At 40.5% G+C, this 23,355-nt stretch overlaps 1 protein-coding gene across 2 annotated transcripts in view; it reads left to right on the top strand.

Annotated features, from left to right (window-relative positions):
* LOC131902053 (cytochrome P450 3A31-like) overlaps nt 1–18,219 on the top strand; it is a 34,644-nt gene extending 16,425 nt beyond the window's left edge. The window contains exons 4-14 of one of the 2 annotated variants that reach the window (XM_059253099.1): nt 3,688–3,787; nt 6,937–7,050; nt 7,136–7,224; nt 7,517–7,665; nt 9,480–9,607; nt 10,495–10,564; nt 12,562–12,722; nt 13,504–13,730; nt 14,235–14,237; nt 15,163–15,325; nt 18,092–18,219. In XM_059253099.1, the coding sequence (XP_059109082.1) occupies nt 3,688–3,787; nt 6,937–7,050; nt 7,136–7,224; nt 7,517–7,665; nt 9,480–9,607; nt 10,495–10,564; nt 12,562–12,722; nt 13,504–13,730; nt 14,235–14,237; nt 15,163–15,325; nt 18,092–18,187 (1,300 nt within the window). In that variant the 3' untranslated portion in view covers nt 18,188–18,219. The remainder of the gene's footprint in view (nt 1–3,687; nt 3,788–6,936; nt 7,051–7,135; nt 7,225–7,516; nt 7,666–9,479; nt 9,608–10,494; nt 10,565–12,561; nt 12,723–13,503; nt 13,731–14,234; nt 14,238–15,162; nt 15,326–18,091) is intronic. The other variant, XM_059253100.1, reaches the window with a different exon arrangement.
* The last annotated feature ends 5,136 nt before the right edge of the window (nt 18,220–23,355 follow it).

Raw genomic sequence — 23,355 nt, 5'->3', positions numbered from 1 at the left:
CCTGCTGGAGGGGGGTGCTGTATCTTATGGGGACACAAAGAATATTTTAGGATTATGGAGTAGTCCATGAGGGTGTATCGTCTGAGCCAGTTGCCTTGAAACGGTTCTGGATGTTGGATCATCTGGGTCATGGTGTCATCGGAGACCTTTTAGGTGGTTTTGGCTGGTCAAACCTGATGTATCTTAATCTGGAACAAATCCATAGCCTCTGGCTTTCTGTGGAAACAAAAGCAGAGACTCTTTTCCAAAGCAACATATCCTTACATCCAAATTTTGAAGTCAAGGTACCTTTAAAATATACATTTTGGCATAACTCAACAGCTTTTACAATCAAATGTTTTTCTGCAGTTAAAAATCCCAAAGACAACATAATCCAGATTCTCTGTGTAATATCCATTTTTACGTGGCTTATTTTTTATACTACCTTTATTGCCTCTTTAAAGACTTTATTTTTAAAAACTATTTATTTCTTTATATAACTGTATATATTTCTTTTTTGTCTCTTTTAAGCCTACATATATTTTACACACATTGTAAACTATTACATCTGAATCTGTCTTATTGTGAATCTATTGCCTTAAACTGCAGCAGCTGTGGCTGCTGGCTCCGCCCACCTCAGCTTCCCAACATGGCTACGTTTACCACCAGCTCTGGGAGCTATCCTGGGTTTATACTTTTATCCAAGCAGCGTATAGCCCAGAAACCTCTTTTTTTGTTTTGTACTAGCAAAGGCTAAATCCACCAAGCAGCTTAATGTGCCACTTGTAGAGGCCTCATTCCCACCATACGGCAGGTCGAGCGCGCAAGCTAGGAACCCACCAGTAGCTCAAACCGGCAGCTGCCGCTCATTTGAGAGAGACAATTAGGAACTGTTTTTAGCTCCGTTTTAGAATCTTTTTTCTCAGTTTTTAGGTGGAAACTCTTGCCCCACGTTGGGCACCATTTGTTGCTAGAGTTTTCCTGCCTGGCCCACCTCAGGACAAATCTCTGTCACCCGCCAGTCCCACAGCCATTCAGACCCAACCAAGTAAACACAGAGACTTATATTGGTTACAAACTGTATGGCCATGGCAGGCTTCTTGCTAACCGTTCTTACAGCTTAAATTAATCCATTTCCATTCATCTATACCTTGCCACATGGCTCGTGGCTTACCGGCATCTTCTTATGCTGTTTGTCCTCATGGCGGCTGGCAGTGTCTCTCAGCCTTCCACTTCCCAGAATTCTTCTCTTTGTCCCGCCTATACTTCCTGCCTAGCCAATGGCCAATCAGTGATTTATTTACTGACCAATCAGCAACACACTTGACATACAGACCATCCCACAGCAGCCATATTATTTAATAAGCTCATAACCTGCTCTGTTTCAGGTGCTACATTTTTTTAAAGAATTTAACCAAGAGTCTCCAAAAAGCAGCTTAAAGAGCAGAACCAAAATCCTCAGTAGTGATAAACAAACAAGACTATACCCCAATATATGGTTCAAAATTATGAATACTGCTCTTTGAATATATTTATTATATAAATTAAACATTCATTCAAAGCATTAATCAGATGATCAAGAGAAGAGAATATCCTCCATATAATGAATGGCTAATACCTCTGGAGATTCAAACAGCATTGGCTTAGTACTTTATGTCCTGATTGCAATTGTTTTCCGTAGTACACTTGGGCCTGTTTTAATTTTTCCTTCCATGAAGGGATCATTGTTAATGACTTATTTCTACTATTAGGAGAAAAAAAAACATTTCCTGCGAAGAGATATTTAATACTGAGTTATTCCCACTCTGAGGGAAAACCAAAAAACATTTAAATCAAAATTAAGCAAATAAACAAACAAGAAAATTGTAAGTCCTGGGCCAGCTGTGCCTGCTCAGGCTGCAGCAGTGGAGCTCCACCCACCATCCTCTGGAGTTCAGGTGTTGCCTCACTGTGCTTTGTGTGGTCCTTGAGAGAAAGCACCTGCAGCATCACCCAGCAGAGAACTCTGAGATCCTGCTTATTGATGAAATAATGGCTACCCACTACACCTGCTGACATGAATCCCTTTTTTCTATGGGAAAGGGATTTTTCCTTCCTCTATTTCTACTGGGAAGGGGCTTTTTTCTCCCTTTATTTTTCCTCAAACCTTCCTATTTGTAGGCCTTTAGTAAATAATTTCTTTTATTCTACCAGGAAAAGTCTTTTTTTTTTAAACAGGGAAAATTTCTTTTTAAATTTCCTTTTCTTTCCTCTTTTCTACCAGGAAGATTCCTTTTTTAAATTTCTCTTATTCTTTGTCTCTAGATTTATCCACTTGTATCCTTAATTCTTGAAACGGTGCAGCTAGTATTTCAACCTTTTGAGTCTCTACGTCCCTCTCACCTGAAGAAGGAAGAGGAGATTCATATCCATTATGTTGACCCTCCTCACATTCTTCTTCCACTGAAACAACATTCCTGTCTTCCTGTGAGAAAACATTCTCCTCTGCGGACTGACAATTTCTAGCCTGAATGTTTTCCTTTTTACTTCCCTGTTCGACTTTAGGTGGAGCTTTCTGTGATTTCTCACACTGCATCGGATCCAGAGCATTTGAGATCAAATTCCATAAAGACCAAACCTTGACTGATATAGGCTTCTTTCTCTGATGAGCTCTATTAAGCTCTCAACACTTGCTTCCACAGTCAGTTTTAATTAAACATGAGGAGTTGCATGAAACCAGTAACAATACCTTTTAACTAACACCAAAGGCTCTGTAAGCCGTTTTTCTTCCCCATTCACTCCATTTCCTTTCAACAAACACTTTAGTAACCACACATATTGCTGCTCCCGATGTGGGGAAATCCCCATATCCTCATCCCATCCTGGAGTATTGCCTGCTCTGCACAAATTTACCTCCAGTCCTGGAGTGTCCGGATCTCTCTCATCTCTGAGCCTACGTTGTTGGTTGCCAAATGTCTGGTGTTTCCTGTTGTACTGGATGTTCAAAGAAGGAAAGACCTTCCAGAATTTAGTTTTAGGCTCTCTGGCAGCACGAAGGAATAGTTTCTGTGAACTGAACCTCACATCTCTGTTCATAAGCGTATTTACTGAGTGGGATACAGTGAGTTCCGTATACCAAAGTCCCTTTAATCTGTTGTAGATGTTCTCTGAAGGAAGTCATCACATCCTGGCTACTTCAGTCCTTACTGTGCACTGTTTGCAGTACTCAATAATTCAAGAACTCCAAGCATGCCTGGATAGTCTAGTGACTAAAGTCATGCAACAGAGGGAAAACCCCTTCAAAAAAACAAAACAAAACAAAACAAAACAACCCTACAAATCATAGAAAATAGTCACTGTTCTCTACTATGATTACTTCAAGGTCTAGGTACCTTCAACAAACAACCAATACATTCTGCCATTGCCCTAGATAGAGTGAGAAGCAACTTTTTCATTCTAATGTTTATCTTAGATGCAATGACTCTACTAGATTCCCACTACAAACTATTTTGTCTTTAAATGACTCGTAGTGTCTTGATTGACATTACCTATCACTTTACAAAGACTCTACTGGATCCTTGGTCAGACTCCCTTAGTTGGAATGGAACCTCCTGTGACAATGTGTTGTATAACCAGAGTGAGGGTCACATAACATGAGAATCAAAGTCTGGATTTGGGGTTCTGGCTTCAGAACCTGGCTTGGGTTAATCAGCTGTTTTCCCCACACAGGTTGTTTGATGGTCATATACCTGTGTTAGCTATCACAGACACAGAGATGATCAAGAACGTACTAGTGAAGGAATGCTATTCTGCCTTCACAAACAGACGGGTAGGTAACTTTGTTTTAATTTAAAAAGTTGATTCATGTTTGTTATTTGTATTTATGTGTATATATGTATGTCCATATAAGTGAATGTTATATGTGTGTGGGTTCTTGTGAATGCCAGAAGAGGGTATGGTGTTCTAGGCAGTTGTGAGTGGATTGACATGGGTTCTGGGAACTAAACCTGGCTTCTCCAGAAGAGCAGCAAGTGCCCTTAACTGTTGTGCCATATCTCCAGCTTCCCCCATTTACTAATGCACAACTTTATATTTTACTTATTGAATTGATTTTGATTGATTGGTTTGGTTTATTAGAGAACTCACTCTGTAGGCCAGGCTTGCCAATACTCAGAGATCTACCTGCCTCTGCCTCCCAAATTCTAGGATTAAAGGCATGTGCCAGCACCACCCAGTTATACTAGGTATTTGTTTTTATTTTTTATTTTGAGTTTTTCAAGACAAGGTTTCTCCTGTGTCCTGGCTGTACTAGAACTCACTGTATAGACCATATTGTCCTCGAAATCACAGAGATTTGCCTGCCTCTGCCTCCTCAGTGATGGGATTAAGGGCATTCACCGCCACCTCCTGGCTACTTAATGAATTTAAAAAATGAAATAAATATAAATTCACAGTGGTTTCCACAATAACATACAAGCGGGGTCTGGGCATTCATTTTGCTAATAGGAAGTGTAAATATACCACATTATTGTAATCTAGTTGCAGATGAACACTGTTGTCATCTAGATCGTGTTTACATTTCCTGTCTCACAGGACCTTTCTCTTGTCTGTGTGATGTAGTACACTTAACCACAGGTCTAGGTGTGTGTGGTAACAAGCACTGAGAATAAAGAGCTGCTCCTTGACCATGCAGTTCCCTCTTGCTAGCCCATTAGTTGCCTTGTTCGGCCTGTCTTCTTCTCTTCACCTTGTATATCCATTTTCCTTCTCAATGAAATGTGGGGTCACTGTTAAGTCTGATGATTATTTACCTGGTCCTTCTGTGTGGGTTTGCTTGAATACAAATTTTACAATTTTGAGATTTGCTCTTAAACCTGTGGCTTTATTTATGTTAATTTTGTGTAAGGTATGATACTTAGTTCAATGTTCTCTCTCTCTCTCTTTTTTTTTTTTTTTCCGAGACAGGGTTTCTCTGTGTAGCTTTGCGCCTTTCCTGGAACTCACTTGGTAGCCCAGGCTGGCCTCGAACTCACAGAGATCCACCTGCCTCTGCCTCCCGAGTGCTGGGATTAAAGGCGTGCGCCACCACCGCCCGGCTCTCTCTCTTTTTTAAACCATCCCTATTCCACTGACCTATCTGGGGAAACATATTAGTTCTCTCTTTCTACCCTGTGGGTCCTGGGGATTGAACTCAGGTTGATGGGCTTGGCAGCAAGCCCCTTTACCTGCTAGCCATCTCTCTGGCCCTCATTCAGCCTTGAGTCATGGTGAAGTTGGCTGAAGGCCGAGTTTGCAGCTGCCCTTCATCAAGTGGAAGCCATTTCCATTTCTTTCTGTTGTGCTGAGCACTTTAATATAAGGGCATGTTGGGAGATGCCACAGTAGTATAAATTATACATATGGAAGGTAGAAGGAAGTTCCCACCAGGGAAATAGAATTATGTTTTCTATTTTATCACTGTATAAAGAATTAAGGAAAAGAGATTTCTACAGCATTATTCCTAAGCAAGCAAACAGCTCCCGAACCAAACAAATTGGGAATAGAGAGGTGACTTAGTGTCTGAAAGCTCTGAAAGAGGATGGGGGGTTGGTTGCCTAAATCTACATCCAGTGACTCACAACCACTTGTAACTCTTGCTTTAGGAGTACCAACTCCCTCCTCTGGCCTCTGAATACACTGAACACATGTGCATTTATTCATACATACATACATACATACATACATACATACATGCATACGTACATGCAAGCATACAAACATACATAAATACAATACTAAAATAAATCTTTAAAAACCCAAGCATCAAATCCTTTAAGTGTCTCAGGGCTAGGGAGATGGCTCAGGGGTAAAGAACCTGAGTTTGGCTCCCCAGCATGTATATAAAATCTGGGCATAGCAGCATGCATGTGTTACTTCAGAGCTGTGTTTGGAAATAGGTAGATCCTTGGGGCTTGCTGACTAGCTTTTCTAGCCAAAGCAGAGCCTTCTAGATTCAGTGAGAGACCCTGCCTCAAAAAATGCACTAGAGACTGCTGTGGGATGGTCTGTATGTCAAATGTGTTGCTGATTGGTCAATAAATAAATCACTGATTGGTCAGTGGCCAGGCAGGAAGTATAGGCGGGACAAGGAGGAGAAAAAACAGAAAAATGGAAGGCTGAGTGAGAGAGACACTGCCAGCCACCATGATGAGAAACAGCATGTGAAGATGCCGGTAAGCCACGAGCCATGTGGCAAGATATAGATGAATGGAAATGGATTAATTTAAGCTGTAAGAACAGTTAGCAAGAAGCCTGCCACGGCCATACAGTTTGTAACCAATATAAGTCTCTGTGTTTATTTGGTTGGGTCTGAGTGGCTGTGGGACTGGCGGGTGTCAGAGATTTGTCCTGACTGTGGGTCAGGCAGGAAAACTCAAGCAACAAGAGACTTATACAGGAAGTTACCAGACCTCTGGTCTCTAATTCAGCATGTACACAGGAACTCTAGTCTAAACACACACACACACACACACACACACACACACACACACACACACAAACATGCACACACCCCATATGAAATCATGACTTTTCACATTGCTAAATGTTGTAAATATAGAACTAAAGAACTTGTCTGTTGCAAAGATAACTTTCCATCTGTCCCCAAGCCTTTTGCCATCTGCATAGCTCTGGAGAATCTGCTATATCTTGTTCCCATCTTCTCTCCAACCCTGGAACTAATTTTCCAACCACAGAGAGATTTACATTTAGAAGGATCCTGAAATGTAGAGATTTGAAATCTTAACAGGCAGCCCAGTGAACACCTGATTTCTTATGGACTGTGAGGAAATTTTGACATTTTTGCATCTGACATGAGGGTTGATCCATAGTAAACAGTCAGTAACTAACTGCTATACTCCAATATCCACTTAGCACTTTTGCAACTATGGAAAATTCTGGACTTACAGAAAGCCAAATTTGTATTTTTTTGGACTCTAGGAATTTGGCCCAGTGGGGATTATGAGTAAAGCCGTCTCCATGTCTAAGGATGAGGATTGGAAGAGAATTCGAGCCTTGCTGTCTCCCGCCTTCACCAGTGGAAAACTCAAAGAGGTGACTGGAAGGACTTTTAGGTGAAACGTTTGTGAGACTTGAGTCCCCACACTTAACTATGGATGCCTTTGTGTTTTGTGCTTAGATGTTCCCCATCATTGAACAGTATGGAGATATTTTGGTAAAATACTTGAGAAGAGAGGCAGAGAAAGGCAAGCCTATCCCCATGAAAGAGTAAGTAGTGATACATGTACTGAGGTTCTGGGAGAGGAAGGGCAACTGAGGCAGAAGGGTCATCATCTGTGTGTCTCACATGGTCCAGCTGCTCCTTCTTCCCTTAGACACTAGATAGCAAAATATTCAGTTAGAAAAGAAACATGGTACTACCAAGGTCACGAGGGTAGGGGGAGGGTAGGAGGGGAAGGTACTTGGTTAGTACTGAGGTGATTTTGCCTGTCCTGCCCAAGATTATGAAATTTTCAGGCTTCTTGGTGCATGTGTTTAATTCCCATGTCTCTCTCCTCAGAGTGTTTGGGGCCTACAGCATGGATGTGATCACAAGCACGTCATTTGGTGTGAATGTTGATTCCCTCAACAACCCAAAGGACCTTTTTGTGGAAAAGGCCAGGAAGCTCATAAGATTTGATTTTTTTGACCCATTATTCATGTCAGTAGGTATGTTTGATGGTTCTTCTGCCTTTTGACCCACTGCTCTTGTCTGTGGCCATGTTAGTCAGTTCTGCCTTTCTCTTCCACAGCTACCAAAACTAACAGCTCTACTGGTATATAATTCACTCCCCTTAAAGGCACAATCCAATATTTTTAGTGCATTCAAATGTATGTAACCCTTACTTTTGTTTTAGAACTTCATTTTTCTTTCAGACTGTGTTGCTATAGCTGGCCTGGAAGCTGTTCTGTAGACCAGGCTTATCTTTCACTCATGGTGATCCCCTTACCTCAGCCTTCTCTGTGCAGGGAGTCAAGTGTATGCCGCCAGTCCTGGCTTTGATTTAGATTTCTTTTATTTATCCTTTGTCAGTATCATATAGGCATACAATCTATCTCGATTATTCCTACCCCTAACTCTCACCTCCCTTTTTCCTGAGACACCCCAATACATCTTCCTCCCAATTTATGTCCCTTCCCTTTTGAGTTCAATCAGTGCTGCCTGCCAGGATGCTGACCAATATTATTGGCATGATCTCATGCATGTGGTCAGTTCATGATTAGGCCATGACATGTCCATGATTTGGCATCTCACACCACCCCTCCCTGGATTTTACTTTATTCCCACACCTCTTTCATGATGTTCCTTGAGCCTTGAGTGGTGGGGGTGTTGGTATACATGTTCCACATAGGGCCCAGCACTCAACAGTCATTTATTCTCGGCACTTTGATCACTTAGGAGTCTGCATTGACTGATGGTCTACATGGCCTGTTACCAATGTCAACTGCAGAGTACTTAGTTCTAGCCATGTTGCACATTTGCACCATCATCCTTCAAGCAGCCTTGACATAAGCCACCACCAATACACTTTCTGTATCTTTACATATTCTGGGTTTTTTACATCAATGGGATCATAATCTATGTGGTTTCTGTGACAGGTCCCTGTCATTTAGCACACAATTAAAGGAAGCAAGTATCACTCTCTCTTGTGTCTATGAATGAGTAGTATTCCATATCTGTTGATAGACATTGAGGTTGGTTTTATATGTTTGCAATGAATTTTGCTGCCAGGGGCATTTGCATACAAGACTATGTTAAAATATTTGATTTTATGTTTTGGGGGTATACATTCAGAATCACAATTGCTGAGTCAAGAAGTAACTCTATTTTTAACATATTAAACAAGTGAGCATACGTTTTCCACAGCAGCCACAGTGTTTTCTATGTCTTCTAGAACAACAGGAGAGTTCAAGGCTCTCCATGCTCTGCAATGCTTGTCTCTCCATAACTTTGATCATTGCCACTTAGTGGATATGCTGTGGGCTGGCCCTGTGGTTTTGATCAGCATTTCCCTAGTCCTAATGCAATTAAAAAACAAAGTTAGATATTTTAATGTCTGCCTTTTTGATCATCTCTCTTACATAGCTGAATTACTTTAAAATTTTTGAAAGTTATTTTTATTTCATGTGTATTGGTTTTTTACCTGCACATATGCCTCCCATATGAATGAATTGCCTGCTAAGGCCATGAGAAGGCATTGAATCCCCTGGAACTGGAGTTACAGATGGTTAGGTGCAGCCATGTTCATAATGGGAATCAAACCTGTGTCTTCTGCAAGAGCAATCAGTGCTAAGCACTGAGCCTTCTGTCCAGACCTTGTAATACAGAAGGAGCATTATGGTGGTGACCCAGTGTGAGCAAGGTCACAGAGAGAATGGCTTCTGGCTGAGACTTGGTGACTTATTCTTTAGATTGCTTCATGACTTCTCTAAATGAAACTTGCATTTCTACTAAAACTTTATTTTTTATCTATCCTTTCCAGTACTCTTTCCATTCCTCACCCCAATGTATGAGAAGTTAAATGTCTCCATATTCCCCAATGATTCAATAGCATTTTTCAAAAAATTTGTGGACAGAATGAAGGAAAATCGCCTGTATTCTAACCAGAAGGTAAAAAGCGGTAGTCCCCTTAGAGGTCCATGGGTTAATAATGTGTTGGGCTGTGAACATGTGAGTTGTGTACTTCCCTTCACCTATCACTAAAGGTAGATAGAGAAGGCTAGATTGAGAGAGAAACAGACAGAGAGAATAATAACATTTCTGGGGGGGGAATAAGTTAGAGTTTTGAAAAATTGATTGAAAATAAGATAAGAACTAACCCTTAGCAATAGCAAAGAAAACAAGATGTCTTACATAAGGACTGAAATTTTAAAAAATGGCAAGGCACAATACCTACACAAGACCAAGACCACCAAATCTCCAGCATAGATGAGAGAGGACCTCTCGAACCCTCACCCCTCACTGAAGAACTATTGGTAGTTGATGGCTGCAGAAGGAGGGTGTGGCCACCAGTAGGTTTCCCCTACACCAGTGGATGGCCCCACAGCCAGACACATGTGGGCAGCACCAGCTGGACTCAATGGGTTATTAAAAAAGAAAAGGTCATGAAGTTTGAGGAAGAAATGTTATAAGGGATAGAGAAGGGATCGAATGGAGGAAATGGTGGGGTGGATACAAGCATATCTCATTGTATACATGCATGAAATTCTATAATACCTAAAAATGATTAAAAAGGGGGGAAATACTATTATTATCTTCTTCAAAAACATTCTCAACAATGAAAATTATTGTTTAAAATTATAACTCTTGTAATTTATTGTAAATGTGGTTGATGTGTTAGCTTGATGGCTTCCTGGTTTAGCCACTGGCACTTTTGTTCTATGATGACTCTAGCAACACTAACTTGAGTAATCAAAGCTTCTGCACGGCTGATCCACCTCTGACCTCTGACCTCACCATTGACCTTCTGTTTTTGCAACTTCTCTTTCTGCTTCTAGCACCGAGTGGATTTTCTTCAGCTGATGATGAACATGCGTAAAAATTGCAAAGACAAAGAGTCTCATAAAGGTAAACAAGGACTCTCTGGTCTATGGACAAGGAAGCTCTCAGGCAGTGGTCAGATTGCTCAGAAAATGTGTGGGAAGGTTTTCTAGCAGAAGAATACCTCTGCAGTGTTGATGACAGAAGGACATGGCTATTGTCTCCAGGGAATATTCTAGAAGCACAGGGGCACAGGTTTGTTCCAATTGTAAAGGGTAGCCATGATGGAAGTCTTCAGTGGTCTCTGTGTGTTACCTAGGTCTTTCCCAGCACACTGACTGGGAACTCTGCCTAGACATCTGATTCCAAACATCCAGTCAGGAGGCATGCACCCAAACTGTGCTGGTGTTTTCTTGGAGCCCCTGCTGTACATGTGTTCTCTACCTTAATCTGTGCTAACGATTTACGTTTCTTTGTGTATTGAATAAGAGGCCTCTTTGTACAAACACCCTGGTTCTCTTAATTTTTTTACACACTTAAAAATCACTTTTAGATTTTTATCTTCTTCAGGTAGCATATACATGTGTGTGCACATGTGTACACCCCATGCCTGTGTGAATGCCAGAGGAAGGTACCAAGTGTCTTCCTCAACCACTCTCTGCCCTATTTCCTCCACACAGTGTCTCCTATTAGACCTGGAGGTGGTTGGCAGTCAGAAGGTCCCTATGACCCACAGAGTTGGTGTTACAGGTGTGTGTTACCATACTTGCCTTTTTACATGGCGACTGAGGAGTCAAACTCAGGTCTTCACGCTTGTGCAGCAAATATTCTTATCCATTGAGATATCTCTAGAGCCTCACAGCTATGATCATATTTTAATTTAAAACCATTATTACTATCATGGTTGCTAATTTTCAGACTTTAATCTACATGTGTGCATCAGTAGCTAATGTAAAGGGATTCTTCCGTTCTTGTATCTTATTTTTAGTACATACAATTGCTTATATACAACAATATGATATTCTAGGTTCTGATGTTTGCTTTTTAAAGTCATCATATATTTTGTGTTTCAAATTCTCTCCAGTTTGTTCACTTGAAACCCTTTCATGTGATCAGATAACTTCAAAATCTTGTATACCTCCTCATCCTTTGAGGTTGGATCTCATATAGCCCAAGTTGACCTCACATTCATGGAGTGTCTAAGAACTACCTTTTAATATCTATGCCTCCATGCCTAGTTTATACGGTCCTGAGGATTGAACCCATGGCTTCAAGCATGCTAGGCAAACTCTCCATGTACTGAGCTTAATGTCCTTAGCCCTTCTGTGTCAATTTTGATTGCTAAATAGATATTAATTTTGAAAATTAATTAAAACTGATTGTGGGTTTATAGTCCAGTTTCAGTTTAGTAGCAATACTTAAACTAATTGGAAGAAAATAATTGCCAACAACAGAATCACAACACTCATAGAAAATGTTTACAACTGCCTGTAACTCCAGCTCTATGGGCTCCAATGCCATCTTTGCCCTCCATGGGCGCTTGTACACATGTGCCATGTGCAAGCACACACACATACACACACACACACACACACACACACACACACACACACACACACACACATTAAAAAAAAAACTTAAGCTCTAGCAGAAGACTGGAGTTCAGTTCCCAGAACTACCTCTGAAAGCTCAAAAGTTTCTAAATCTCCATGTCTAGGGGATCAGATGCCCTCCTCTGGACTCCATAGGCACCCCCCACATACAAATGGCACCCTTCTAGACAGACACAAATATACATAAATAAAAATAAAGGCAAATCGTTAAACAGAATAAATTACACGTCTTGAAGTTGCCCACTGATGATGATGAGGACCAGAGCATAAACCAGGGACATCCTGGCTGAAACAGTCTTCCCCTTCTCTGTCTGTGTCACATGGATGTGAGAGTGACAACAGTCCCAGGGAGACTGAACGGCTACTCCATTTTCATCTCTAGGGAAACAAGAGCCTCATTTGATTTTCTCCTCATCTCTTCTGTGATGGTCCTCCCTGACCTGTTTTCCTGAAATATTTTCTTACTTTCAGCTCTGTCTGACATGGAGATCGTAGTCCAGTCAATCGTCTTTATTTTGGGTGGCTACGAAACCACCAGCAACACCATTGTCTTTGCCCTGTATTCACTGGCCACTCATCCTGATATCCAGAAGAAACTGCAGGAGGAGATCGATAAGACTCTGCCCAATAAGGTGAATGGATGGTGCTTGGAGGAGGAGGAAAAGGAGACACCGATCACCCTCAGTGGTGTGTGTGTGTATGTGTGTGTGTGTGTGTGTGTGTGTGTGTGTGTGTGTGTGTGTGTCTGTGTGTGTATCCTAGATCTACACTAGGTGTTTTCTAAATAACTCTCCACTATGTTTTAAGACAGGCTTTCTCACTGAATCTGGAGCACATTAATTTGTTAGGTAGTCTGCCCAATGATCACCAGACATGCATTTACTCTGTGTCCCCCACCCCACTGCTGGGATTATAGATGTGTGCAACTGTGTCTGACTTTATGAATGATGTGTATCTGACTCAGGCTTGCATAGTAGACACTTCACAAATTGAGACATCTTTAAGCCCCAAGTGATAGTTATTCTAACCACTTCGTAAAGGGCTGGATAGATGGCTCAATGATTAAGAGCACTAGCTTCTCTATTAGGAGTTCCATCCAGGTTTGATTCCCAACCCCAAATTGCAGTTCTCAGCCATCTGTAATGCCAGTTACAAGGGATCTGACACCCTCTTTTGACTTGTGTGGGCACTGCACTCATGTGATACACAAAACACATATGTGGGCAAAACATCTAAACACATAAAATAAAATAATTTAAAAACCTATAAAAATAATTTAAAATGTTTTGTAATTGCCTAGGACCTTTTCAATGCTGAGTTCAGCTTTGGAGCTACTGAGAACTCAACAGTACAATTCAGACCTATTGAAAGTTAATGTAATATCCCAGCACATATTTTTTTCTTTCTTTCCAGGCATCTCCCAACTATGATGAACTGATGGAGATGGAGTACCTCGACATGGTGTTGAATGAAACCCTCAGATTATACGCAGTTGCTAACAGAATTTTTCGGGCCTGTAAACAAGATGTTGAAATTGATGGTGTGTTTATTCCCAAAGGGTCCTTAGTGACGGTACCAATTTATGCTCTTCACCGTGACCCAGAGTACTGGCCAGAGCCTGAGGAATTTCGCCCTGAAAGGTACCAGAATCCCCAGAGTGTGAATCCACCCTGAACCATGTTTGCCTGTATATGCTATGATGTCTCTTATGGGAAGATGATCTAAATGTGATTTTGCATCCATTTGCATTCTGTGATGAGAATGGCAGAGAAAAGGAAGGAAACAGAGGAGAGGGGAAGAGAGACAGGGAAGAAAATATGAGAATTTAAGTACAGAGTGTTTTTCTTCTTTTACCTCAAGTAGCAAATGACCAACTTAAGTGTGAGGCAGGAGCCCATTTTCCTTCAGTCTAACTGGCACATGCTTTTCAGAGATGAAGTCAATATTATCCTGAATGGACTTTTAGAGTTTAGAGATCTATCCCCTTTTTTTCTCACATTACCCTGTCTCTTCTCCCTCCTACAGTGTTGAATCCCTACTTGTACTCATCCCTACTTGTACTCATCAAGACTTCCTCCTGTTTTCATGTCTTCCTGTTTTCTTGTGGCTCCTGAGTTTAATTAGGGTTGCTTGCACAAGCGTAGCAGGTATAGGAATTATTTACTGGAGAATGAACAACTCACCAATAGCTACATCATTGAAGAGAAAGTTCCCCCTACCCCAGAAATGGTTAATTGTCAATAGCTCTTTAGGGAGGCGGCACCTCATGATCTCCCTCCCCCATCCATGACAGAGTGTATCAACATGGGTCCAGTCTTGTATAGGCAACCCCAGCTCCTGAGTGTGCGAGAGTAAAATGGCTGTGTCCTGTCCAGATGGTGCTGTTTCACAGCACCCCTTTCATTCCCTTGCTCTTATGTTATTCTGCCCCCTCTTCTGAGATGTTCTCTGAGCCTTGTTGGGAATGATATTGATGTCCCATTAAGTGCTGAGCACTCCACCATCACTGTTTTTCAGCATTTTGACCAGTTATGAGTCTCAGCGTTAACTGTCTCCCACAGCAACCAGAAGCTTCTCTGATCAAGGCTGAGAGCAGCACTAATTTTTGTATATAAACATAAATATTTGGAAGACAGTTTGATACCATGTCCACTTAGCAAAACAACAGTACTATATTCACCTTAGAGCCTATGACCTCCATAGCCATTAGATTTTGTCCAGATTTGCAGTACCAGGCATTAATTCCCTTTGTAAATTGGAACTGCAACCTAACCAGACAGTGGTTGGTTACCCCTATCCCATAACACCATAATTACACTAGTGGACACAGAGGATAAATTTTCTTTCAAACAGCAGTTGTCTTATCTACCATCAGGAAACTCTTACAGGGCAAGGGAGATGGAAAGGACCTTTAGTGTACAATTTCTCACAGCCGAATACCTGGAAGCAAAAGTTCAATGAACCTTTCCCAAACTACCTGTATGTTACCAGTTAGATGTCTAAAGACAAACACATGTATGTAGCTCTTATGCTTCTGCCTTTTGTTGACTTATCATTACTCTGTGTCTCCAGGTTCAGCAAGGAGAACAAGGGCAGCATCAATCCTTATGTATACCTGCCCTTCGGTAATGGACCCAGGAACTGCCTTGGCATGAGGTTTGCTCTCATGAACTTGAAACTTACTCTCACTAAAGTGCTGCAGAACTTCACCCTCCAGCCTTGTAAAGAAACACAGGTGAGGGGAAGACTATCTCTGTAAATGATGTTTTGTGTGAGACAGTTTTTTTCAATTGAAGGTTCTTTTTGTCAAAACGAATCTGCTTGTTTGAGGTTTGGTAATTTGCTTTCTGTCCAAATGAGTTATTTTCATCTATGCAAGAGGTGAGGTGCTTTTGATTCTGGGTCAATATAGAGCACAACTGTAGCATTATGAAGAGTTAGTGCAGGCTAGTGTGAAAGGATTACGTGCATTATATTTGAAGTTCCAGTCATGTCCATTGGAGATTGGATATGTCACATGCCATCAAGAGGTGCACTGATCATGTCTTCATGTTTATTGAGTGATGTGCTCTTCTTCCAGAATTCACAGAAGCCCCCCACTGACAGTCTTATCAACCACTAGCTGTACATTAACAACTCATATATGGGGTTAGGGATGTTTGTCATTTGGAAAAGTGCTTACCTATCATGCACAAAGCTCTGGTTCCAATCCTCATGACAGCATGAAGTGGCAGTGGTGATACATACCTGGAGTCCCTGAACTCAGGAGGTGGAGGCAAGAGGGTCAGAAATTCAAGTGATCCACGGCCACTTAGTGAATTTGAAGCCAGCATGGCCTACATGACATCCTGTATAAAAACAAAAGTGGAAATTCATGATACATGCTTATTTCTGAAACCCTAAAATAATTTACCCACATGGCCTAAAAGTTCATCTCTGACTTCCCAAGTGATGCCAAGTTGAGTGTCATTATTTTAAAATACAATTGCTGGGACTCAAGTGATGACTTAGTCGTTAAGAGCAGTAGCTACTTTTACAAATGACCTGAGTTCAGTTCCCAGCACTCACATGGCGACTCACAACCATTTGTAACTCCAGTTCCAGGGCCTCTGATGTCCTTCTCTGGCTTTTCTTGAGACTTCCACGTGTGGTATATGCACATGTATAGGAAACACACTCCTATACACAAAATAAGAATAAAAAATCTTGAAAAGTTTGCTGGTTATGATGAACTTCAAACTTATGAGGCATCTTGATGGTTCTGCCTCACTTTTCAGGAGCTCTGCTCCAGAAAAGAGGTAGCTGTCATATTTCCATAAATCATGTATCCTTTCCTTCACATTCTGTTCTTATACTTCAAGTTCTTGTTCATTCCCCAATGACTCTTCCTCCTGGGTTTATTTCCTCATTTCTTTATACTTTACTTTCGGCTACTGCAGGTTGTTTTTTTTCACCTACGCTAATACATTGTGATTAAAGCCTCCAGTTTAGTTGTGTTTTTCCAAGTATTGAAGGACATCCCCTGTCCTTTCTATATCACCTCATATCATTCTTCCACAATCTCCAAAAAGTTTTTTTCTGAAAACTTTCTGCATTGAAAGCCTTTGGTCAATGTTTTGAAGTATACCTTTGGTAAATGTTTTGAAGTATAGCTTACAATTATAATATTCTTCCATAAAACTGAACTAACTTAAAAATTAATAGATAATACTTGTATATATATTTAATGCACATCTTTTTTATGCATCAAGGAAAACACATATATATTACTTAAATTTTAAAGGAAGTAGATGGTACATTTAGAGAAAGCATTTACATTTTCCTGAACAACTTGTTCTTGTTTCATTTAAAGGGATGGGTAAAATTTATGGGACTTGTATATTTAGAATGTGTCTTCTCTTTGTCAATTAGTTTTATGTCTGGATGAATAGACGCCTGACAGTGTTTTTTCTGTGATTTCTGATTTAAGACTTTACCTACACACAACCTCACCTATGTTAGTACTTTCTCACAAAAGCATTTAAATCATCAGCATGTATAAGGATTTAGATAGACAAAGCAAAGTTTATATTTTGAGAGCCAATGGCACACCTGTCATGTGACAGATTGTCTAGCAAGTTCCACTCATTTTAAATTTGACAATTCTCTATCTCCATGACAACTTTGGTTTCTTCCCTTGTCCTGTGACCAGAAGATTACTCGGTTGGAGGCCTTCCCCCTCCATCACTGAGTAGCATGAGCCTAAAACATCATTTAAAACACTGTAGGACTCAAAATTCTTCAATCAACCCATCTGTGAAAGCCAAGAATAGATACTGGAAAAGCAAGCAAATATCTGTCCCCCTACAGACTTGCCCTGAATGGGCTCAACTGTACTGGTGACATATGATCTAGGAGCTGAGGACTGTTCACAGAGGTGAAATTCACCCTCTCAGTGCTCAACTTGCAAGTTTCATCAAAAGAAATTACTTTTCAGAACTTAAACAAGACATTATGACATATTAACTAAGAATCAGGCTCAAATATGTTAAACTCACTGGGCTTAGTGGTGTATGCATTTAATATCAGCACTCAGGAGGAAGAAGCATTTGGATCTCTGTGAGTTCAAGTCCAGTCTGGTCTACAGAGTAAGTTGCAGAACAGCCACAAATACAGAGTGAGACCCTGTTTTGAAAAACAAAACAAAACAAAACAAAACAGAAATTAAACTCATCTGTTTTACTCTTAGCACAGAACAGAAATAACATAAACCAACATGACTTCATCTCAGGCCCTGTATATAGTAGAGTCTCAGCAAATATTTTACCTTATCCAAATTTGGAAGCATGCCTTCACCATCTAATTGACACAGCTTGGAGAATAAGGTAATCAAAGCACATGATCTTAAATAAGCTTATATGTATTTGCAAAGCATCATCATCCTGGAGGGTTTTTTACATTTCTTTAGGGGTTGTTGTTGGTTCACTCCTTGATTCTCAATATTTTTTTTCTACTCTTGCAGATACCTATGAAATTAGACAAAAAACTACTTCTTCAACCAGCAAAACCTATTGTTTTAAAGGTTGTACCACGGGATGCGATCTCAACTGGAGTGTGACTTTTCTCAAGGACTTCTGCTGTTTTCTTCAAGAAAGTGATATGTAAGAACACTGGAATCTTTAATTTACTTCATGAATGAAACCCAGATGAAGATGAGGCTTAATAGACTGGCCTTGATGCATGGTTAAGGATCCAGTACATCCATTCAGCTTTCTCAGTGTCAATACAGAGTACCATCTAATGTAAAGGAAATGACTAAATCAGTTGACAGAATGAGAAATTCACCTTCTCTGGTCCTCATGGAACCATGTTGATCCACATCTGGTTGTCTCCATCAATTTCCTTTAAGCTCTTTGGAGAGTAACCATGGCTCTGTAATTTGATCAATAAATTTTAATGAAAATGTGAACTGTTGTAACAACTCTAGTTGTAAAATTGGTATCCTTTATTTTAGATCCAATATTCTACAATATTGTTACACTGAAAATATAAATTAACATCTCTTTAAAAAACCCAACAAAATATATTTTTACATTCTGTGAGAGTTTCATACAATGTATTTTGATCATATTGATTCCTCTCCTCTAACTCCTCCCAGATCTTTCCATAACATGAATCTTAATAGGTCTTATTAATAAAAAACTTGGAGCCAGAAATTGGAGTGAAAAGCTGAGGGAGCAGAGAGAAGCCAGCCTCATTCTTGCTTGCTTAGAGATCCTCCACCAAAGAGACCTACTTCCTGTATATGCATCCCTATATGCCTTTCTCTTCTACCATCTCATTTCCTCTCCATTCAGCTACATCACTGCCTGTCTTTCTGTACAGACCCTCAGACATTTACGGTTAGTGCTGGGAATTTAAGGTGTGTGCCATCCTGCCTGTCTCTGTTCCTTGTGTAGCCTTGAACTCATAGAAATCCAGTCTGATCTGTGCCTCCCAATTGATAATATTAAAGGTGTGGGCTACTACTGCCTGCCCTCTATGTTTATTTTAGTGACTGGCATTTTCCTCTGATCCTCAGATAAACTTTATTGGAAAATTCATAGCACTAGATGCCCACATAAAGAAGTTGGAGCAGTCTCACACTAGTGACTTAACTGCATACCTGAAAGCCCTAGAACAAGAAGAAGAAAAGTCACCCAGGAGGAAAGATGCCAGGAAATAATGAAATTGAGAGCTGAAATCAATAAAATAGAAACAAAGAGAACAATATAAAGAATCAGTGAAACAAAGAGTTGGTTCTTTGAGAAAATTAACAAGATAGACAAGCCCTTATCCAGACTAACCAAAAGGCAGAGAGAGAGCATCCAAATTAGCAAAATCAGAAATGAAAAGGGAGACATAACAACTAACCTGAGGAAATCCAGAGAATCATCAGGTCATACTTCAAAAACCTGTACTCCACAAAACTGTAAATCTAAAATAGATGGATAATTTTCTGGATAGGTACCACCTAAGTTAAATCAAGACCAGATAAACTATTTAAATAGACCAATAACCCCTAAGGAAATATAAACAGTCATTAAAAGTCTCCCACCCAAAAATTCTCAAGTCAAACAAAGATGCAAGAAAGAAAGAGAATGACAGACCAATCTCCCTCATGAACATTGATGCAGAAATACTCAATAAAATAATGGCAAACAGACTCCAAGAACACAACAAAACAATTATCCACCATGATCAACTAGGCTTCATCCCAGGAATGCAAGAGTGGTTCAACATATAAAAGTCTGTCAATGTAACATATAAACATATAAACAAACGGAAGGAAAAAAACTATATGATCATCTCACCAGATGCTGAAAAGGCATTTGACAAAATCCACTACACCTTCATGATAAAGGTCTTGGAGAGATCAGGAATGCAGGTAACATACCTAAACATAATAAAGTCAAATTGCAGCAAGCCAACAGCCAACATAAAATTAAATGGAGAGAAACTCAAAGCAATTCCACTAAAATCAGGAACAAGACAAGGCTGTCCACTCTCCCCATACTTATTCAATATAGTACTTGAAGTTCTAGCCAGAGCAATAAGACAACATAAGGAGGTCAACGGGATACAAATTGGAAAGGAAGAAGTCAAGCTTTCACTATTTGCAGATGCCATGATAGTATACATTAGTGACCCAAAAAATTCAACCAAGGAACTCATATAGGTTATAAACACCTTCAGCAATATAGCAGGATACAAGATTAACTCAAAAAATCAGTAGCCCTCCTCTATCAAATGACAAACATGCTGAGAAGGAAATCAAAGATACATCACCCTTTACAATAGCCACAAACTATATAAAATACCTTGGAGTAACTCTAACTAAGCTGGGGTAGGACCTGTATGACTAGAACTTTAAGTCCCTGAAAAAAGAAATTGAAGAAGATGTCAGAAAAATGGAAAGATCTCCCATGCTCACGGATAGGTAGGATTAACATAGTAAAAATGGCAATCTTTCTAAAAGCAATCTACAGATTCAGTGCAATCCCCATCAAAATCCCAACACAATTATTCATAGACCTAGAAAGAACAATACTCAACTTCATATGGAAAAATAAAAAACCCAGGATAGCCAAAAGAATCCTGTACAGTAAAACAACCTCTGGAGGCATCATGATCCCTGACTTCAAGCTCTACTATAGAGCTACAGTAATAAAAACAGCTTGGTACTGGCATAAAAACTGACATGTAGACCAATAGAACTGAACTGAAGACCCTTATCTTATACCACATACCTATGAACATATAATTTTCGACAAAGAAGCCAAAACTGTACATGGAAAAAAGAAAGAATCTTCAACAAATGGTGCTGGCATAACTGGATGTCAACATGTAGAAGATTGCAAATAGATCCATATCTGTCATTGTGCACAAAACTTAAGTCCAAGTGGATCAAAGACATCAACATAAATCCAGTTACTCTGAACCTGATAGAAGAGAAAGTAGGAAGTAGTCTTGAATGCATTGGCCCCGGAGATTACTTCCTAAATATAACACCAGTAGCACAGACACTAAGAGAAACAATTTATAAATGGGACCTCTTGAAACTGAGAAGCTTTTGTAGGGCAAATGACGTGGTCAACAAGACAAAGCAATAGCCTACAGAATGGGAAAAGATCTTCACCAACTCCACATCTGACAGAGGGCTGATATCCAGAATATATAAAGAACTCAAGAAATTAAACATCAACATACCCAACAGTCCAATTAAAAAAATGGGCTATAGAGCTAAACAGAGACTTCTCAACAGAAGAAGCTCAAATGGCTGAAAGATATTTAAGGAATTGCTCAACATGCTTAGTCATCAGGGAAATGCAAATCAAAGCGACTCTGAGATACCATCTTACACCTGTCAGAATGGCTAAGATAAAAAACACTGAAGACAGCTTATGTTGGAGAGGATGTGGAGCAAGGGGAACACTCCTCCACTCTTGGTGGGAATGTAAACTTGTACAGCCACTTTGGAAATCAATATGGCGCTTTCCTAAAAAATTGGGAATCAACCCCCCTCAAGGCCCACCTATACCACTCTTGGGCATATACCCAAGGAATGCTCAATCATACCGCAAGGACACATGCTCAACTATGTTCACAGCAGCATTATTTGTAATAGCCAGAACTTGGAAACAACCTAGATGCCCTTCAAATGAAGAATGGATAAATAAAATGTGGTACATATACACAACGGAGTACTACTCAACAGAGAAAAACAATGACATCATGAGGTTTGCAGGCAAATGGATGGAACTAGAAAAAACATCCTGAGTGAGGTAACCCAGACTCAGAAAGACAAACATGGTATGTACTCACTCATAAGTGGATACTAGATGTAAAGCAAAGGATAACCAGACTGCAACTCACAACTCCAGGGAGGCTACCCTGATAAAGAAAGACACAGGGATCACCCAATGACGGAGAAATGGATGAGATCTACATGAGCAAACTGGGGGTAATGGAGGGCAAGGGTTAGGAGGAAAGAGAGCTTAGGGGAGCGGGAGGTCCCAGCTGGATCAGGAACAGAGTAGGAGAACAAGGAAAGAGATACGATGATAAATGAAGACCCCACGGGAATAGGAAGAAACAAAGTGCTAGAGAGGTCCCCAGATATCCACAGAGATACCTACACCACAGTCTACTGGCAATGGTTGAGAGAGTGCCTGAGCAGACCTACTTTGGTGATCTGATGGCTGAACACCTTAACTGTCATGATAGAACTCTCATCCAGTGACTCATGGAAACAGATGTAGAGATCCATGGCCAAGTGCGACGTTCAGCTCCAGGAGTCCAGTAGATGAGAGAGAGGAGGGATTATATGAGCAAGAGATATTGAGACCATGATTGGAAAAAGCACAGGGACAAATAGCTAAACTAGTAGGAACACATGAACTGTGGACCAATAGCTAAGGAGCCCCCATGGAACCGGACTGGGCCCTCTGCATAAGTGAGACAGTTGATTAGCTTGAACTGTTTAGGCAGCCCCCAGGCAGTGGAACTGGGACCTCTCTTTGGTGCATGAGCTGGCTTTTTGGAACCTAGGGCCTATGCTGAGACACTTTGCTCAGCCTTGGTGTAGGGAGAGGGGACTGGACCTGCTTCAACTGAATCTACTAGGCTGGGCTGACTCCCCAGGAGAGACCTTGCCTTGGAGGAGGTGGGAATTGGTGGTAGGTTGGGGGGGAAACCTCGGTGTGGGAGGAGGGAGGACAGGGGAATCCATGGCTAATATGTAATTAAATTAATTATAAAATAAAAGTATTCAAAAAACAACAACTTGTAACCAACCATCCTAAATAATGACAATTATTCAACACCCAGTTGAAAGACCAAAAAACCCACCCACCCCACCTTTTGGGAATGTGGGCATTGTTTTCTTAAATTACTTCCTGCTGTTTGTGGGCAAAGGCATATTTAAGGGATCCGTAAAAAAAAAAGTATGGATTAATTGTCTGTTCTGGGAGAGGTAGCTGTATCATTTGATGTCCAGTCTCTGCATATGCAAAAGTGCAGGGCTTATCTCAAGTCCTCACTCAAATAGTCTGTGAGTCTGCATCATTTCAGCTAGCCATCTCAAAATTGTCCTGAGCAGTTTGTAGTCCAAAGCTGATCTTTGGGTGATGTTTGTCAGATTAGTGGTATTATTATTGCCCATGTGGATTTGTTGTTGTAGGGCTCCAACATCTTTTTGGATACTTCAAATTTGCTGTTATTTGTGGTCATGATTCCCAGCTGAAA

Source organism: Peromyscus eremicus, unplaced genomic scaffold, assembly GCF_949786415.1.
Source record: "Peromyscus eremicus unplaced genomic scaffold, PerEre_H2_v1 PerEre#2#unplaced_1620, whole genome shotgun sequence".
Classification (NCBI taxonomy): Eukaryota; Metazoa; Chordata; class Mammalia; order Rodentia; family Cricetidae; genus Peromyscus; species Peromyscus eremicus.
The sequence above is the reverse complement of the archived record's forward strand: the minus strand, read 5'-3'. Positions and strand labels throughout refer to the sequence as shown.